Source organism: Siphateles boraxobius, unplaced genomic scaffold, assembly GCF_051911475.1.
Source record: "Siphateles boraxobius isolate OS27281-9 unplaced genomic scaffold, OSU_SipBor_1 29, whole genome shotgun sequence".
NCBI lineage: Eukaryota > Metazoa > Chordata > Actinopteri > Cypriniformes > Leuciscidae > Siphateles > Siphateles boraxobius.
This window is the reverse complement of record NW_027508908.1, coordinates 4,719,677-4,733,350: the sequence shown is the minus strand read 5'-3', so window position 1 is coordinate 4,733,350 and position 13,674 is coordinate 4,719,677. Positions and strand designations below refer to the sequence as shown.

At 38.9% G+C, this 13,674-nt stretch overlaps 1 protein-coding gene across 1 annotated transcript in view; it reads left to right on the top strand.

The window, feature by feature from the left end:
• The window catches only part of sorcs3a (sortilin related VPS10 domain containing receptor 3a), a 309,488-nt gene that overhangs the window by 270,957 nt on the left and 24,857 nt on the right, over nt 1-13,674 (top strand). Inside the window, exons 19-22 of the mRNA XM_077246248.1 lie at nt 1,491-1,677; nt 4,211-4,344; nt 4,678-4,801; nt 6,779-6,891. Coding sequence (XP_077102363.1) covers nt 1,491-1,677; nt 4,211-4,344; nt 4,678-4,801; nt 6,779-6,891 — 558 coding nt within the window. The remainder of the gene's footprint in view (nt 1-1,490; nt 1,678-4,210; nt 4,345-4,677; nt 4,802-6,778; nt 6,892-13,674) is intronic.

The following is a 13,674-nucleotide window of genomic DNA, read 5'->3' as shown; positions in this document are numbered from 1 at the left end:
AATAGACTTACAAATATATAATGACATTTTACATCTGTTCATATTAATTTAATTCATCTTTTAATATGAATGAATAGTTCAGCCATGAAACTCTATTCGTCTCTGATTGGTTTGTTCAATGTAATGTTCCCAGCCAATAGATTCCACATATCAGGGTTTACCAATATAACCACAACACATCCAAACGAATGCGCACTTTGCAAATTCTCATTCTATCCCTCCACCTCCCCAGAACCACCTGCCTAGATCTGCTACGGAGGTCTCATAGCAGCAACCATAGCCAAGACTAAACCTACATTATATTTACAATAATTCAATGTTTTACAAACTATAGTTGTCATGACTAGACTAGTTAAAGCTAAAACGTTCTGCTAACCTTAAAGGGATAGTTAACCCAAAAATGAACAATCTGTCATCATTTACTTGCACTCAGTAATCCTCGTTGATCCAAACCTGTATTAATTTCTTTCTTTTGCTGAACACAGAAGAAGCTATTTTGAAGAATAGGGGTAATCAAACAGTTGATGGATCCCATTGACTTGAAAATAATACAATGGAAGTCAATGGGGACCATCAATTGATTGATTACCCATAAATGTAAATGATGAGAGAATATTCCTTTTTGGGTGAACTATCCCTTTAATACCTAATGTAAACATGCTCAGACAGAGTCAGAAATATTGTCTTTTTAACTCTTTATGTAGCACTGGTATTAGAAAAATGAAAAACGCTTGTCACTTTTGACTTTCAGTAGTCTGATGTGCTAGATGCAAGAAAACTGTCACCATTAAGCCAACAAATGGGTTTTATTTTACCATAACGTTAAACAGTCTCCGCTTTGTAGCAGAATGAAGTATATGATATGCTCATTTTGTATAAATCTTATTGTATTATGTAGTTAAAAGTGTACATACTGTATGGCAGAGTGTTATGCCTGTTTGGATTGGAATACATAGTAAGAAATTGGTTTGATTGAGGACTCATGTTTTCCCACTCGACAGCAGACTCACTCACAGCCGTACGAGTCACATTTACGCTCATATTCCCTGTGCAATATCCTATCTCATAACCAGTAATTATGATTGCGGTGGATTACATTTGACCCGTTAGGATATCTTAGATTTCACTGTATGCAAAACAAACACAATATAAAGTATCAAATATATATTGCATATGAAAAGTAATATGACTGCTTCCCACAGGAAGTTGAAACGCATGCTGAGAGGTAATTCATTTGATACAATAACTGTTTCTCCTGTCTCTGATTTTATACACTTCATTTCATATATGAAGCAGAGTTATAGCAAGAATGAACTCAGGGGCTGAAAACAATGCTTCGTGTCTGAAAACAGATGGGACAGTGTCTGTGTAAGCAGAATGGTGACGTTACCCGCAGCTGTTTTTGGTCGCAGCTGCCAGACAGCGTCATTAAGGAAAGTGTGCTAAAGAGTTGTTGTAATAATTCGACTTGGCTCTGTGTGTTGTTTTAGGGCGACTCCATTAGGACAAACATTCAGCTGGACTTTGGGGACGGGACGGCGGTGTCCTACTCTAACCTGAGCTGGACGCAGGAGGGCATCAGGCACGTGTACCGCAGTGCTGGGATCTTCAGAGTAACAGCGCTGGCAGAGAACAGCCTCGGGTTCGACACCTCATCCCTCTACCTGCATGTGACGTGTAGGTTTCACACATACACGCAAACGAGTGCCTACTTCAGGGTTTATTTTTATTCTGCAGGATGATGGGATGTCATTTCAATCACGTTATATTACTTTCTCCAATCTGCCGAGGTACCAAAAGTGAGGGAACGTTATATAATATAATTATAGCATTTTTGCCTTTCTAAATGTCATTTCATGAAAAAAAAAAGTAAAATAGTAAGACGGTTTGTTAGAGAACAGATTTTTAATTTGGGTTTATTTTTCCTCCTAGTACACTTTAACATACTTAATTTTTTTATTTTTTTATATAATGTATTAAAAAATAATATACTTTAGTGTGGACTGAATGTAGTTTTCTGACACACAATTTAATGTTAATTGCAATTAAATGAAAATGTATTATATATATATAATTATTATTAAATGCATTTAACTGAATTAAGTGTTTTTTATCTTCATATGTCATGTTATAATTATATTTTCTTTGAAATATGATTCTGCTGAATATACTGACAATGGTAAACTAAAATATAGGCTTTAATTTAATTACCACTTTTATGTCATGTATATAAATATATATTTGTAATTACACATTTTTAATTATGAAGTTGCAATTTAGTATGTTTTAAATTGTTAACTTTAAATGCAATACCAAATAACAATTTAATTTGAAAATCAAAAAAACACTTTTTAAAATGTACTTGAGTATGTTTTTCATTGAAATGTACTCTCTTTGAGTACACTTAAGTGGCATTTTATTTCATTAATATAATATATATTATATGCAAGACCGTTTTTGTTGTTGTGGCAAAAATCCTTTTAAACATCATGACTGCGTAAGAGACACTCAGAGTCAAATTAATAAAAAGATAAGTATATATTCTTGCAAGAATAGGTTCAGTCTAGTACACAGAAGTTCAATGGATTTAAGCGCACTTCTTTCTCACAAGGGTATGCTTTAAAACCCAAAAACTAATTCAGGGTAAGAAAAACTAATTTATGATATGTTCTCTGAAACATACATACATACATACATACATAAATGTTTTAATGGTGTTTAGATTTTTTTTAAATCGATTTAGACTTACAAATTGATTTAGACAATCTCTGATATTGTTTTTTATAAAAAGCTTTATCAATCTAAGTTACCCATATATTAACTAATGTTATACCCTTTTTAGCTAGCAAAAAATACTTAAAGACTGTCTTGTCTATTCTGTTAAATAATAAAGCACATTTATACAGAAAAAATTGTTAGCGCCTCAGGCAATTAAGTGGAGGAACACTGGTATGTAAACTTTGAATAAACATCTTTTAAAGTGATAGTTCACCCAAAAAGTGACCGTTTACTCACCCTCAATTTGTTCCAATCCTGTATGAATTTATTTCATCTACTGAACACAAAAGAAGTCATTTTGAAGAATATGGTTAACCAATCAGTTGATGGACCCCATTGACTTCCTTAGTAGGAAAAAAGAATACAACTGCTTGGTTACCAATATTCTTCAAAATATCTTCTTTTGTGTTCAACAGAAGAAATAATCTCATAGAGGTTTGAACCAACTTGAGGGTGAGTAAATGATAACAGAAATTTCATTTTTTTGGGAGAACAATCCATTTAAAAAATATGTACAATACACTTGGTTGGTTGTCTTTCATACAGTTGCTCTGCCAAAATCTGCATGTGTCCTCCAACTCTGCAGGTGTAGTCGACTGCGGTGCTTAATTGCAGCTTATTTCTGCACTTTTCACAAACAAACAGGAGGTGGCCACTTCTGATCTGATGAGAGCAATTAGGTCCAACTTTTATTTCCTGATGTGTACAGAGTATTTAATAGCAAAAAAAAACTAAAACAAAAAAACACATCAGTTGAACTATTTAAACAAGCAAAAATATGCACATGGGGAAGGGTAAAGAATACAGATATATTTGAGATGATGGAGTAAATGATGACGGAAATCAAAGTAAGGATTTTTGTTTCATGTTTTATGATCCTTTGGCTGTTTCTTCATGACTGCGAACAAACAAGGTATGGGTCGAAAAGGTCGATTACTTGTCCATATAGCCTTTTTTGTCATTTTTTAGCACTTTTGCTTCAGTTAACGTTCTGTGCTTTAGGTGTTAGGCAGTCATCCCAATAAAACTCTCTTGAAAAAGTTGCTTGTTTAAATTCATCTTGCTTAAAACGCCTCCGCTATACAGACATCCGCATGCTGACTAACTCCTTGGCGCTGTTTTTTTTTTAGCGTCCCACTGCGAGTGTTGCGTTTCTAAAATGCTGTGCCAAGTTAAAAATACTTGATACTAAAACTTTTAAAAACAGGTCTCGAGACCCCTGCGTTCTGTTCCTGTTTTCTTTGCACTCCGTCTAGCTCTGTTTGAAAAGCGTCCAATTGGGGTCAGGTGAAGCCGAAAGCAGTCTAATTATACAAGACCAAATAGTAGACTAATTATTCAAGCCACCGGCGAGTTGATTATCCAAAATATGTTCGCTGTTCTTGTACTGAGTGAGTGTGTGTGTGTGTGTGTGTGTGTGTGTGTGTTTCAGGCCCTGTGGAACATATTCAGCTGTTGGCTCCATATGTAGTCATTATGAATAAGGAGGTGAACCTGACGGCAGTGGTCTGGCCTTCTCATTTCAGAACGCTCACCTATTTCTGGTGGCTGGGGAACAACACTGAGGTACAACCAGCCCCTAATTACAGATTTTCTGCCTCGCTTTGTTGGGCGAATACCTCCGAGACATTTTACGTAGGAAGATAAACAGAACAGGAGCAATGAACCGTTTATAATGTAGTTCTTGTTCCTGTCTTTGTTCTGGTATTTAGATGTATTCTTTAGTTTATGCTTGTTCGCCCTGAAACATCAATTAAGCTGTTGGCACTGTGTTTTAAAAGGGTTTGCTTTTTAAGGAAGTCATAGAACGTACATATATTAAAAAATGTGATTTCTTGTCTACCGTTGTATTGAGTATTGATTGTTTTTGTTTTGTATCCACTACATTTGTGTCCCTAGCCAATAATTACGTTGGACAGCAGTATCTCCCACACGTTCAGGAGCGAGGGCATGATCACCGTGACTGTTCAGGTCTCGTCAGCGGACTCGATACTGCAGGACACCAGAACCATTGCCATAAAAGGTAGGTGTTCACTTTCAGACAGGTATAAGGACACTACTTTCTATCTCTCTTTTATATATGACACTGTCTTGGAAACTTTTCACTATGCCTTTCATCATTTATTTGCTACTTTTCAAATGCCTTTTTGTGTTTTTTTTATCGTTTTTCTCCAATCTCAAACCCAGACTTTCAGTTTTAAACAAAAAAAATGCATTAGGTAAAAAATCTGAATGATTGTATTCTTAATAATCTTTAAAAAAGAGTGAAATAAACATTTCAATATTTATTTTGTAAAAAGGGATTTATCAATTTTTCAGAATTTAAAATGTTAAAAAAATATATAAATCAAATCAACGATGATTTAAAAAAATATATATATACATATATAGGCCTATGTATGTTTAATCATTGTTTAAAGTCCCCCTGTAGTTAAGATTATTATCCTTAAAACTCATTTTTGATCACCAAAATGACATATTAAAAAAAAAAAAATTCTGTGAAAATATTTTTTTTCATGCCTTAAAGCAACACCATGTAACTTTTGCACTCAGGGTCCCCCTACAGTTGGGAAACAGTATTGTCTTCTACTATTGTCATAAAATCTGTCATGGTTACACCAGGGGATACACATGCATTTGTTGACAAGCCGATACCGTCTTGAGTTCTCGTGAGTTCTCACGTCTTGGGCAGACTGCCAGCGTTGCGTGTGAAATGTCTTCATCCCGGGTACATTGGCATATATTTCAGCACGTCATATGAATATAATTTCATGGGTTTTATTTTTGTTCAAACGCCAAAAGATTGCGTAGCTCACGTTTACAAACCAGCGTCATTATAGTAGCATATTGGCTACTGTTTTACATAACGGATATGCTAATTCAATTCAGTGTTTGTGTGGTAGGTAAATGAGGACCAAAAGATAAATGGAGGACCAGATAGATTCCGTAACATGGCCAGGCAGACGACAAATTCGAAAAAATATAGATGGCATGCAAGCAATATATTTACTAGTCCAAAAGCATGCGGCTAGGTCAGCATCGGTCGGGCACCCCTCCTCCTCCTTTAGCTCACGCCAGCGAGCGAACGCTGGACCAATATTGATCCTCGTCCGGCCTTTTATTTTGTCACTCTGCTTTTTTCTCTTTCTAGTCTCCTCCGACAAAACCTTTGCCTTTTTCGTTTTAGTTGCTGCTTTGGCCATGACAACATGTTTTTGTTTCCACTGTTCGATCGCGCCTCTCTCTCTCTCTCTCTCTCTCTCTCTCTCTCTCTCTCTCTCTCTCTCTCTCTCTCTCTCTCTCTCACACACACACACGCACAGTTCGATCGCGCCCACGCCTCTCTCTCTCACACACAGACACACACGCACACACACACACACACAGTTCGATCGCGCCCGCGCCTCTCCCTCTCTCGCGCGCGTACACACACAGTTCAGCATTGCAATATTGACATCGCAGTCTGTTCATTATGCTGTGTTCAAACCAAACGCGAATTGAGCGCATTTTGTCGCCATTAAGAGTTTTATTTATTTTTATACGCCCGTACCGATTCGGTTCAATACGAATACATGTACCGTTCCACCCCTAATATATATATATATATATGTATGTATGTATATGTGTATGTGTATGTGTGTGTGTGTGTGTAGTGTATAATATATTATATAAACACTAACTTTTATTTTAGATGAGATTAAAATTAACCGATTCGACAACCCTAGATGAAATGTATTATCATTGCTTTCTGAGTGTTCAGAATTACAGGAAATTGTCTTTTGACACTGCAGGCTAGTCATAAACCTCCCTTCTGGCAACTGCCAAATAGACTGTAATCATTTTTGTGATCAGCGCTAACCTTTCCATACCTGTCAGTAATGATAACTCTGCTACAGCTCGACTAAATCATCTGGAACAAATCACAGCAGATAGAAGGTGTTGGGCATCTTATGAGAGAAAGAATTAAGGGTCTGTCTGCTTCTCTCTCCCTCTGTGACAGAATTCTTCAAATCGCTTCTTTTATCTTTCTCTCCTAATCTGGACGAGGCCAACCCTGACATCCCAGAGTGGAGACAGGATGTGGGCCGGGTCATTAAGAAGACTGTTCTTCAGGTGAGTGGGAATTTATTCCCTCAGTCTTGTCTCTTGCTGTCTTTTCTTGGCTCATCTCTGTAGTTCCCAGAGATCCTGGTCAAATATTTCCTGTTGTCTTTGCCTGAGCTTTTGTCCTTTTCACTTCACTTGCCCTTCTGTGTTCTCTTTCACTGAAAAACAAATAAATGTGTGCTTTGGGCACAATAAGTAAAGATCCTTACAAAGGATAGTGCAATGTAAGATGGTCAGAAACACAAAATAAATCTAGACAGGGTAATAAGTACATAGATGTGAAATATTGATTTGAGTTGTTATATATATATATATATATATATATAAAATAAAGAAATAATAAATTAAATATAGTATTAAAAAATACATTAAATACTAATTAAATAATTTAACTCAAAACAATATTTCACATCCATGTACTTCCATGTATCCATTTACATGTATAAATATATATTCAATATTTTATTATATTATTGAGATTAAAGCCTCTGTTACATCCATTACAGAGAAATCAATCTGCCTAGCAACAAGACAAATTTTAATTCATTTTATTTTACATTGACTGATTTTTGTCCATATTTTTGTTGTTTTGTGCTTTAAAAATCCTATTTGGTTGGTTATTTTCACTCGAAAACAAGAAAAGAAATACTAATTTAGAAAATGACATTTTGATGTGTATTAATGTCTTTCCATCTACATTTTAATTCCTAATTTATTAAATTATTTTATTATGTTTTTTAGATTAAACATTCCATTACATCAAAGAAAGCAATCGGCTTAGCAACAAGATGCAATTTAATTAAATGTATTTTTCTGACCTCATTGGCAAATTGTTTTTTAACATATTTTCTTTGAATTTATGCTTAAAAAATATTGGTGGCAAAAATGTAGATATGTTCCCAAAATACTGATTAAGAAAATTATGGTTTGCAGTGTTTTAATGTCTCTGTTTACATTTGAAACAATCTTTTATTAAAATGCATTATATTATTATATTATTTAGATTAAAGGGAAAGCAATCAGCCTTGCAACAAGACAAACTTAACTACATTTATTTTTCTTACCTCACTGGCAAATTGATTTTGACCATGTTTTCCTTAATTTATGCTTAAAACAAGAAAATCAAACTTTTTGGTTGCATATAGAGATGATATGATATGATATTTAGATATGAAAAATATCTCTCTCTGACTCTCAGGAGGAAACGAGTTCCTCATCACACAGTGGGGTGTATTCACTAAACAGTTGCACCCATTTAGCTGTATTTCATCCCAAAATCCTGCATCTTATTTGCTAAACTACCCACAGCTGACTTTACCAGGTGCTAAATGCACTAAAATAGCACTGCACTGTATTTTAATTAAGCCATTGTCTTCCATTTCAGCACAAACACAAGTCCTTTATATGTAAATTAGGCTTATTATAGATATCAAAACTCAGCACCTATTTCCGTGATGCAATTAACGTTACAATATTACTGCCCGCAGAAAGCAGGCTGTGAATTAAACTTCATTTTAAGGAGAAGTTTGTGTGCAGTTTTCCTATTCCTAATCATGGCAGCAGTTATAACAGGGCATATATCCAAAATAGACATGTAGACAAGAACATTCTGAAGAGCCAATTCAGGTGTCTAGATCACAGTGGTGGAGTGAAGCGGTAGTGAAGTATATGTAGTACTCACCTAGCACTCAGAACTGACCCACAAGGTCAAGCAAATTGTGTTCAGCACAGATTTTGTAGGCGGCGTTAACCGATTTGCATAAATCCTCTTGTGAACTAGCCAGCAAACGGCACTCAGCGGGAGTAATTCATTGTCTACTAGGGAAGTGTTTGGGTGGTGTAAAGGCTTACTGTTCTGACAGTCCCTCTGTGGTGTGTGTGTGTGTGTGTGTGTGTGTGTGTGTGTGTGTGTGTGTGTGTGTGTGTGTGTGTGTGTGTGTGTGTGTGTGTGTGTGTGTGTGTGTGTGTGTGTGTGTGTGTGTGTGTGTGTGTGTGTGTGTGTGTGTGCGTGCGCACTGTTTGGAGCTCTTGTGACTCTCAGTGCTGACAGAGAGATTGAACCCACTGCTGGTCGATTCATTGACACTACACCGTCTCAGTGCACACACACACACACACACACACACACACACACACACACACACACACACACACACACACACACACACACACACACACACACACACACACACACACACACACACACACACACACACACACACACACACACACACACACACAGACACACAGACACACACACACACACACACCGACACATGTACCTGAGCTGTCAGTCCAACCCTGGGACCGTCTCAGCTCAATATCAGTTTCCTTCCAAGTAGCAGTAAATCACAGCCCTTTTAATATGTGTATGCTCTATTAATAACAGAGCAGGATACATATGGGATGTTAATATTGGATGTGTATACTTTTCTTGATAGTTGAAGTTGTAAATGTTTACGGTGTAAGATGTAACTTTGGGAAGAACGTAGGGTGGGGGATGAGGGGTTAATCTGTTTATGCCCAATAATTTTGCAGTAATTTTTTGTAATGTTACACAAACAGTTTGGTGGCAGTGACATTTTTTTTAATCCTTTTGAAGAAATGATTTTATATATTTTATCTATTTGATTAAGAAGACTGTCAAAATATTGTTACAGTTAAAAAAAAACTGTGGTAACACTTTACAATAAGGTTTATAAGTTAACATTAGTTAACTATATTATTTGAACATGAACTAAGAATAAACAATACTTCTTCAGCATTTATTAATCTTAGTTAATATTCATTTCAACATTTAGTAATATGTTATTAAAATCAAAGAATGTATTTGTTAACATTAGTTAATGCACTGTGAACTAACATGAACAAACAATGAACAGCTGTATTTTTATTAACTTACAGTAACAAAGATTAATAAATAGTGCAACAAATGTATTGCTCATTGTTAGTTCATGTTAGTTCATGTACAGTTTTTTACAGCCGCTAGGACACATTTCTCAATACTTAGGTCACTTTTTCAAAACTCTTCTCACAGTTCTCCAAACCAACTTTCAGCTCGGCATAGCAGTTCATTTCACTTTGAAAATGCACTAAAACTACCAAATCACTTCATACATGTCTCAAATCAACATATTCTTCCATCACACTAGCAAAGGTTGACAGACAACAAACACACTTTGTCACCCACAAAACAATGACCTAAAAAACACTAACAACAGGTAGCATTATGTTTTCTTCTGTAAAACAAGCACACCTCTCTACTGTTTAGAATTCACTCCAATATATTTTACTGGAATGAATCAGACATGATGCAGTATGCTTCAATATATATATATATATATATATATATATATATATATATATATATATATTTTTTTTTTTTTTTTTTTTTTCACAGACTAATTACAAAATACAAGAATTTGTACACACCATTCACCGATACAGATACAATAGGAATTAGCTGTGGTTGGTCCAATTGTCCAATTGTTTTTATAGCATTTCATTTTTAGATTCGAATTATATTTCATTACAATATTACTGTAGAAATGTAGCAAATTGCTGTCATATTCAGTTTTGTATTATGTTATTGTTTTGAACATAAGTTTAACAGTTTTGAAAACAGTATGTAAGCATGTGCAAATTGGCCTGTAAGTACACAGAGTTTTGGTGGTTGTTGTGTCGAAGTGAGAAAATAATTATTGTAATTTGAAAGATGTAGTCATTGAATGCATTTTGTGCCAAAGCAATGATAAATGATCCACAGTTTAGCCCACATATACGTCTGTTGTGCTCACTATGTGAAGAGTTTTGAAAAAGTGACCTAAGATTGAGAAATGTGTCCTAGCGACTGTAAAAAACTGTAATACATTAACTAATGTTAACTAATGAACCTTACTGTAAAGTGTTACCAAAACTGTTCTAATCAAGCCATTCACATTGCCTCTCTATTTCAGACATGCACAAAAACAGTCCCTAAATATCTCATTTAAATCTAAACTCCCTCATATAGAACAGAGCCTTGGAATCTGCCAGAGAACAAGGTCAGAATAGCTCAGCACAAAGAGCTTACTGATCTCACATATGCTCGTAACACGCACCTCCGTCTTCCACATGTGCTCTTTCTCTCTCATTATCTGCCAGTCTGGGTTCCTGGCCTCAAATGGCTTTCCCCAGAATTCTCCAGAAGTAAAACTGTCCTCTTCCAACTTTTCCACCCTTTGTTTCAACATCAAGTTCAAAGCCTGATGGCTTAATATTGAGCTCTCGTGGTAAAGAGACTCACTTTTCCTCGTTCCTTTCATTTATCCTCTCGCATATAAAACACACCCAATAGTGCCCTAGAGGTAGCAGATACACTTTATCCATACTGCCGATGATAAACAGCTCAGTGTATTAAAAAGAGAGGGAGAGTGAGGCTCAGACATAATCAAAGTCAAGGTCCATTTAAGATGTCTGTTTGAGGCAGTGGGCAGGCGAGGTGAGTGTCTGTTCTGGTGCACCGGGGCGATAGCGCTTTAACAGCCTGAGGAGATGAGAATAGATGGGTTAAAGGCAGAGCCAATGCCTCAGTCAACTTGCATCACAAACACTTTGATACTGAAAGAAGTACCAATGATAAGTTGTCTTTATTATTTTAGGCTTTTCTCCACATTTATTGATGTAATTGAGACAATAGGAAATGATGCAAGTATACCAAGGTACACTGGGGAGCATATCCCATAGTTTGGAGGAAATATGCATAATATTGCCAGCCCATACGGGGGGGGGGGGGGGGGGGGGGGGGGGGGGGTTAAGGGGGGGTAGGGGGTTAGAGAATACACATTATGACCCGAAGGATGCATATGGAGAACACTGGGGTGTCCAGCCCCAGGTGGAATATTTCAACCCCAGGGGTGGCAAGGTGGCTTGCCAAGGGAAAGACACATGCTCAAGGAGGCTTGCAGTGGAAATACACATGTGGTTGTTACTCAGGGGAGGAACCATGCACACGGAGGCACCTAGCGGACGCACAGGCAATAGACACTGGCGCCAGCGTCAGAGTGCTGGAGGAACTCAGGGCCTCAGAGAGGAAGGCTCACCTGAGGAATATATCGCTCATATCCAGTCCGTAGAGTGGAATGGTGAGCAAGCGAAGACACCTGAGCGGGTCCAATACTAGCTGGTAGAAGCGAGTACATGAGAGGACACTGGCTCTACTCAGAGATTATAAAATCTGGCGAATGAGTTAGGTGTCGCCCAGCCTGCAGCTCTGCAGATGTCTGTTAGCGAGGCACCATGCGCTAGAGCCCAAGAGGACGCCACACTCCGGGTGGAGTGGGCGGTCACACCAAGGGGTCACGGTCGACCTTGCTGCTGGTATGCCAAAGCAATAGTGTCCACTATCCAGTAAGACAACCTCTGCTTGGAGAGAGCCTTTCCCTTCAGCTTCCCACCACAACAGACAAAGAGCTGGTCTGAGGTCCTGAAACACTGCGTCCTGTCTACGTAAGCACGGAGTGCGTGTACTGGACAGAGCAGTGCCAAGGCTGGGTCTGCCTCCTCCAGGGGCAGCGCTTGCAGGTTCACCACCTGGTCCCGGAAGGGAGTGGTAGGAACCTTGGGCACATATCCAGGCTGGGGTCTCAGGATCACGTGAGAGTAAGCCGGCCCGAATTCAAGGCACGCTTCATCAACAGAGAATACGTGCAGGACCCCTACCCTCTTGATAGAGGCCGGTGCAACCAGGAGCGCTGCTTGGCTCCACTGACTGCAAAGGCTCAAAGGGGGAACGAGAGGAGGCGAGGAAGATTCAGTCTCCTCGCTCCTCTCAGGAACCTGATGATCAGGTCGTGCTTCCCCACAGACTTACCTTCTACCAAGTCATTGAGTGCAGCAATAGCGGCAACATAGACTTTGAGGGTGGAGGGAGACAGCCTTCGCTCCAACCCTTCTTGAAGGAAGGAAGCACGACACCGACCGAGCATCTCCGAGGGTCTTCTCGGCGAGAAGAGCACCAGCTGACGAAGAGGTTCCACTTCAACGCGTAGACGTGTCTGTCGTGGAGGCTCCAAAGATCGGGACGAGGGTGCCACAGGGTGCCCCGTCCCTGAGAAAGAAGGCCCTTCTCAGAGGGATGGGCCAAGGAGGTGCTGTCGCGAGGAGTATAAGTTCGGAGAACCAGGTCCGGGTGGGCCAGTAGGGCGCAACCAGAAGGACCTGCTCCTCGACCTCCATGACTTTGCGCAAAACCTGCGCATGAAGGCTCACTGGGGGAACACATATTTGCGGCCCCGCGGCCAGCTGTGCGCCAGTGCATCCATGCCGAACGTGCCCTCGGTCAGGGTATAATACAGATCGCAACGGGTCGAGTCGTGAGAGGCAAACAGATCTATCTGTGCGTCCCCGAACTGGACCCAAATCAGCTGAACCGACTGGGGATGGAGTCGCCATTTTCCAGGGAGGGGCTGAAGCCGTGAGAGCTCTTCATCCAGTTTAGGACTCCGGAATGAAAATGGCTCAAAACGACCTCAGATGCTTCTGACTCAATAAGAGGAGGTGGCGGGGGAGTTGCGACATACGGCGCGAGCGTAGACCACCTTGACGGTTGATTTACACTACTGTGGCGGTATTGTCTGATCGGACTAGTATGTGTTGACCCCTGAGCAACGCCCGGAAGCGGTGCAGGGCAAGGCGTACTGCCAGCAACTCGAGGCAATAGACAAGCCATACTGCTCAACACTACATGCAAGAATCACTGAGCTTCAGGAGCAACCTTGCTCAACACCTAGGTGTGAAGAAATTCACTGA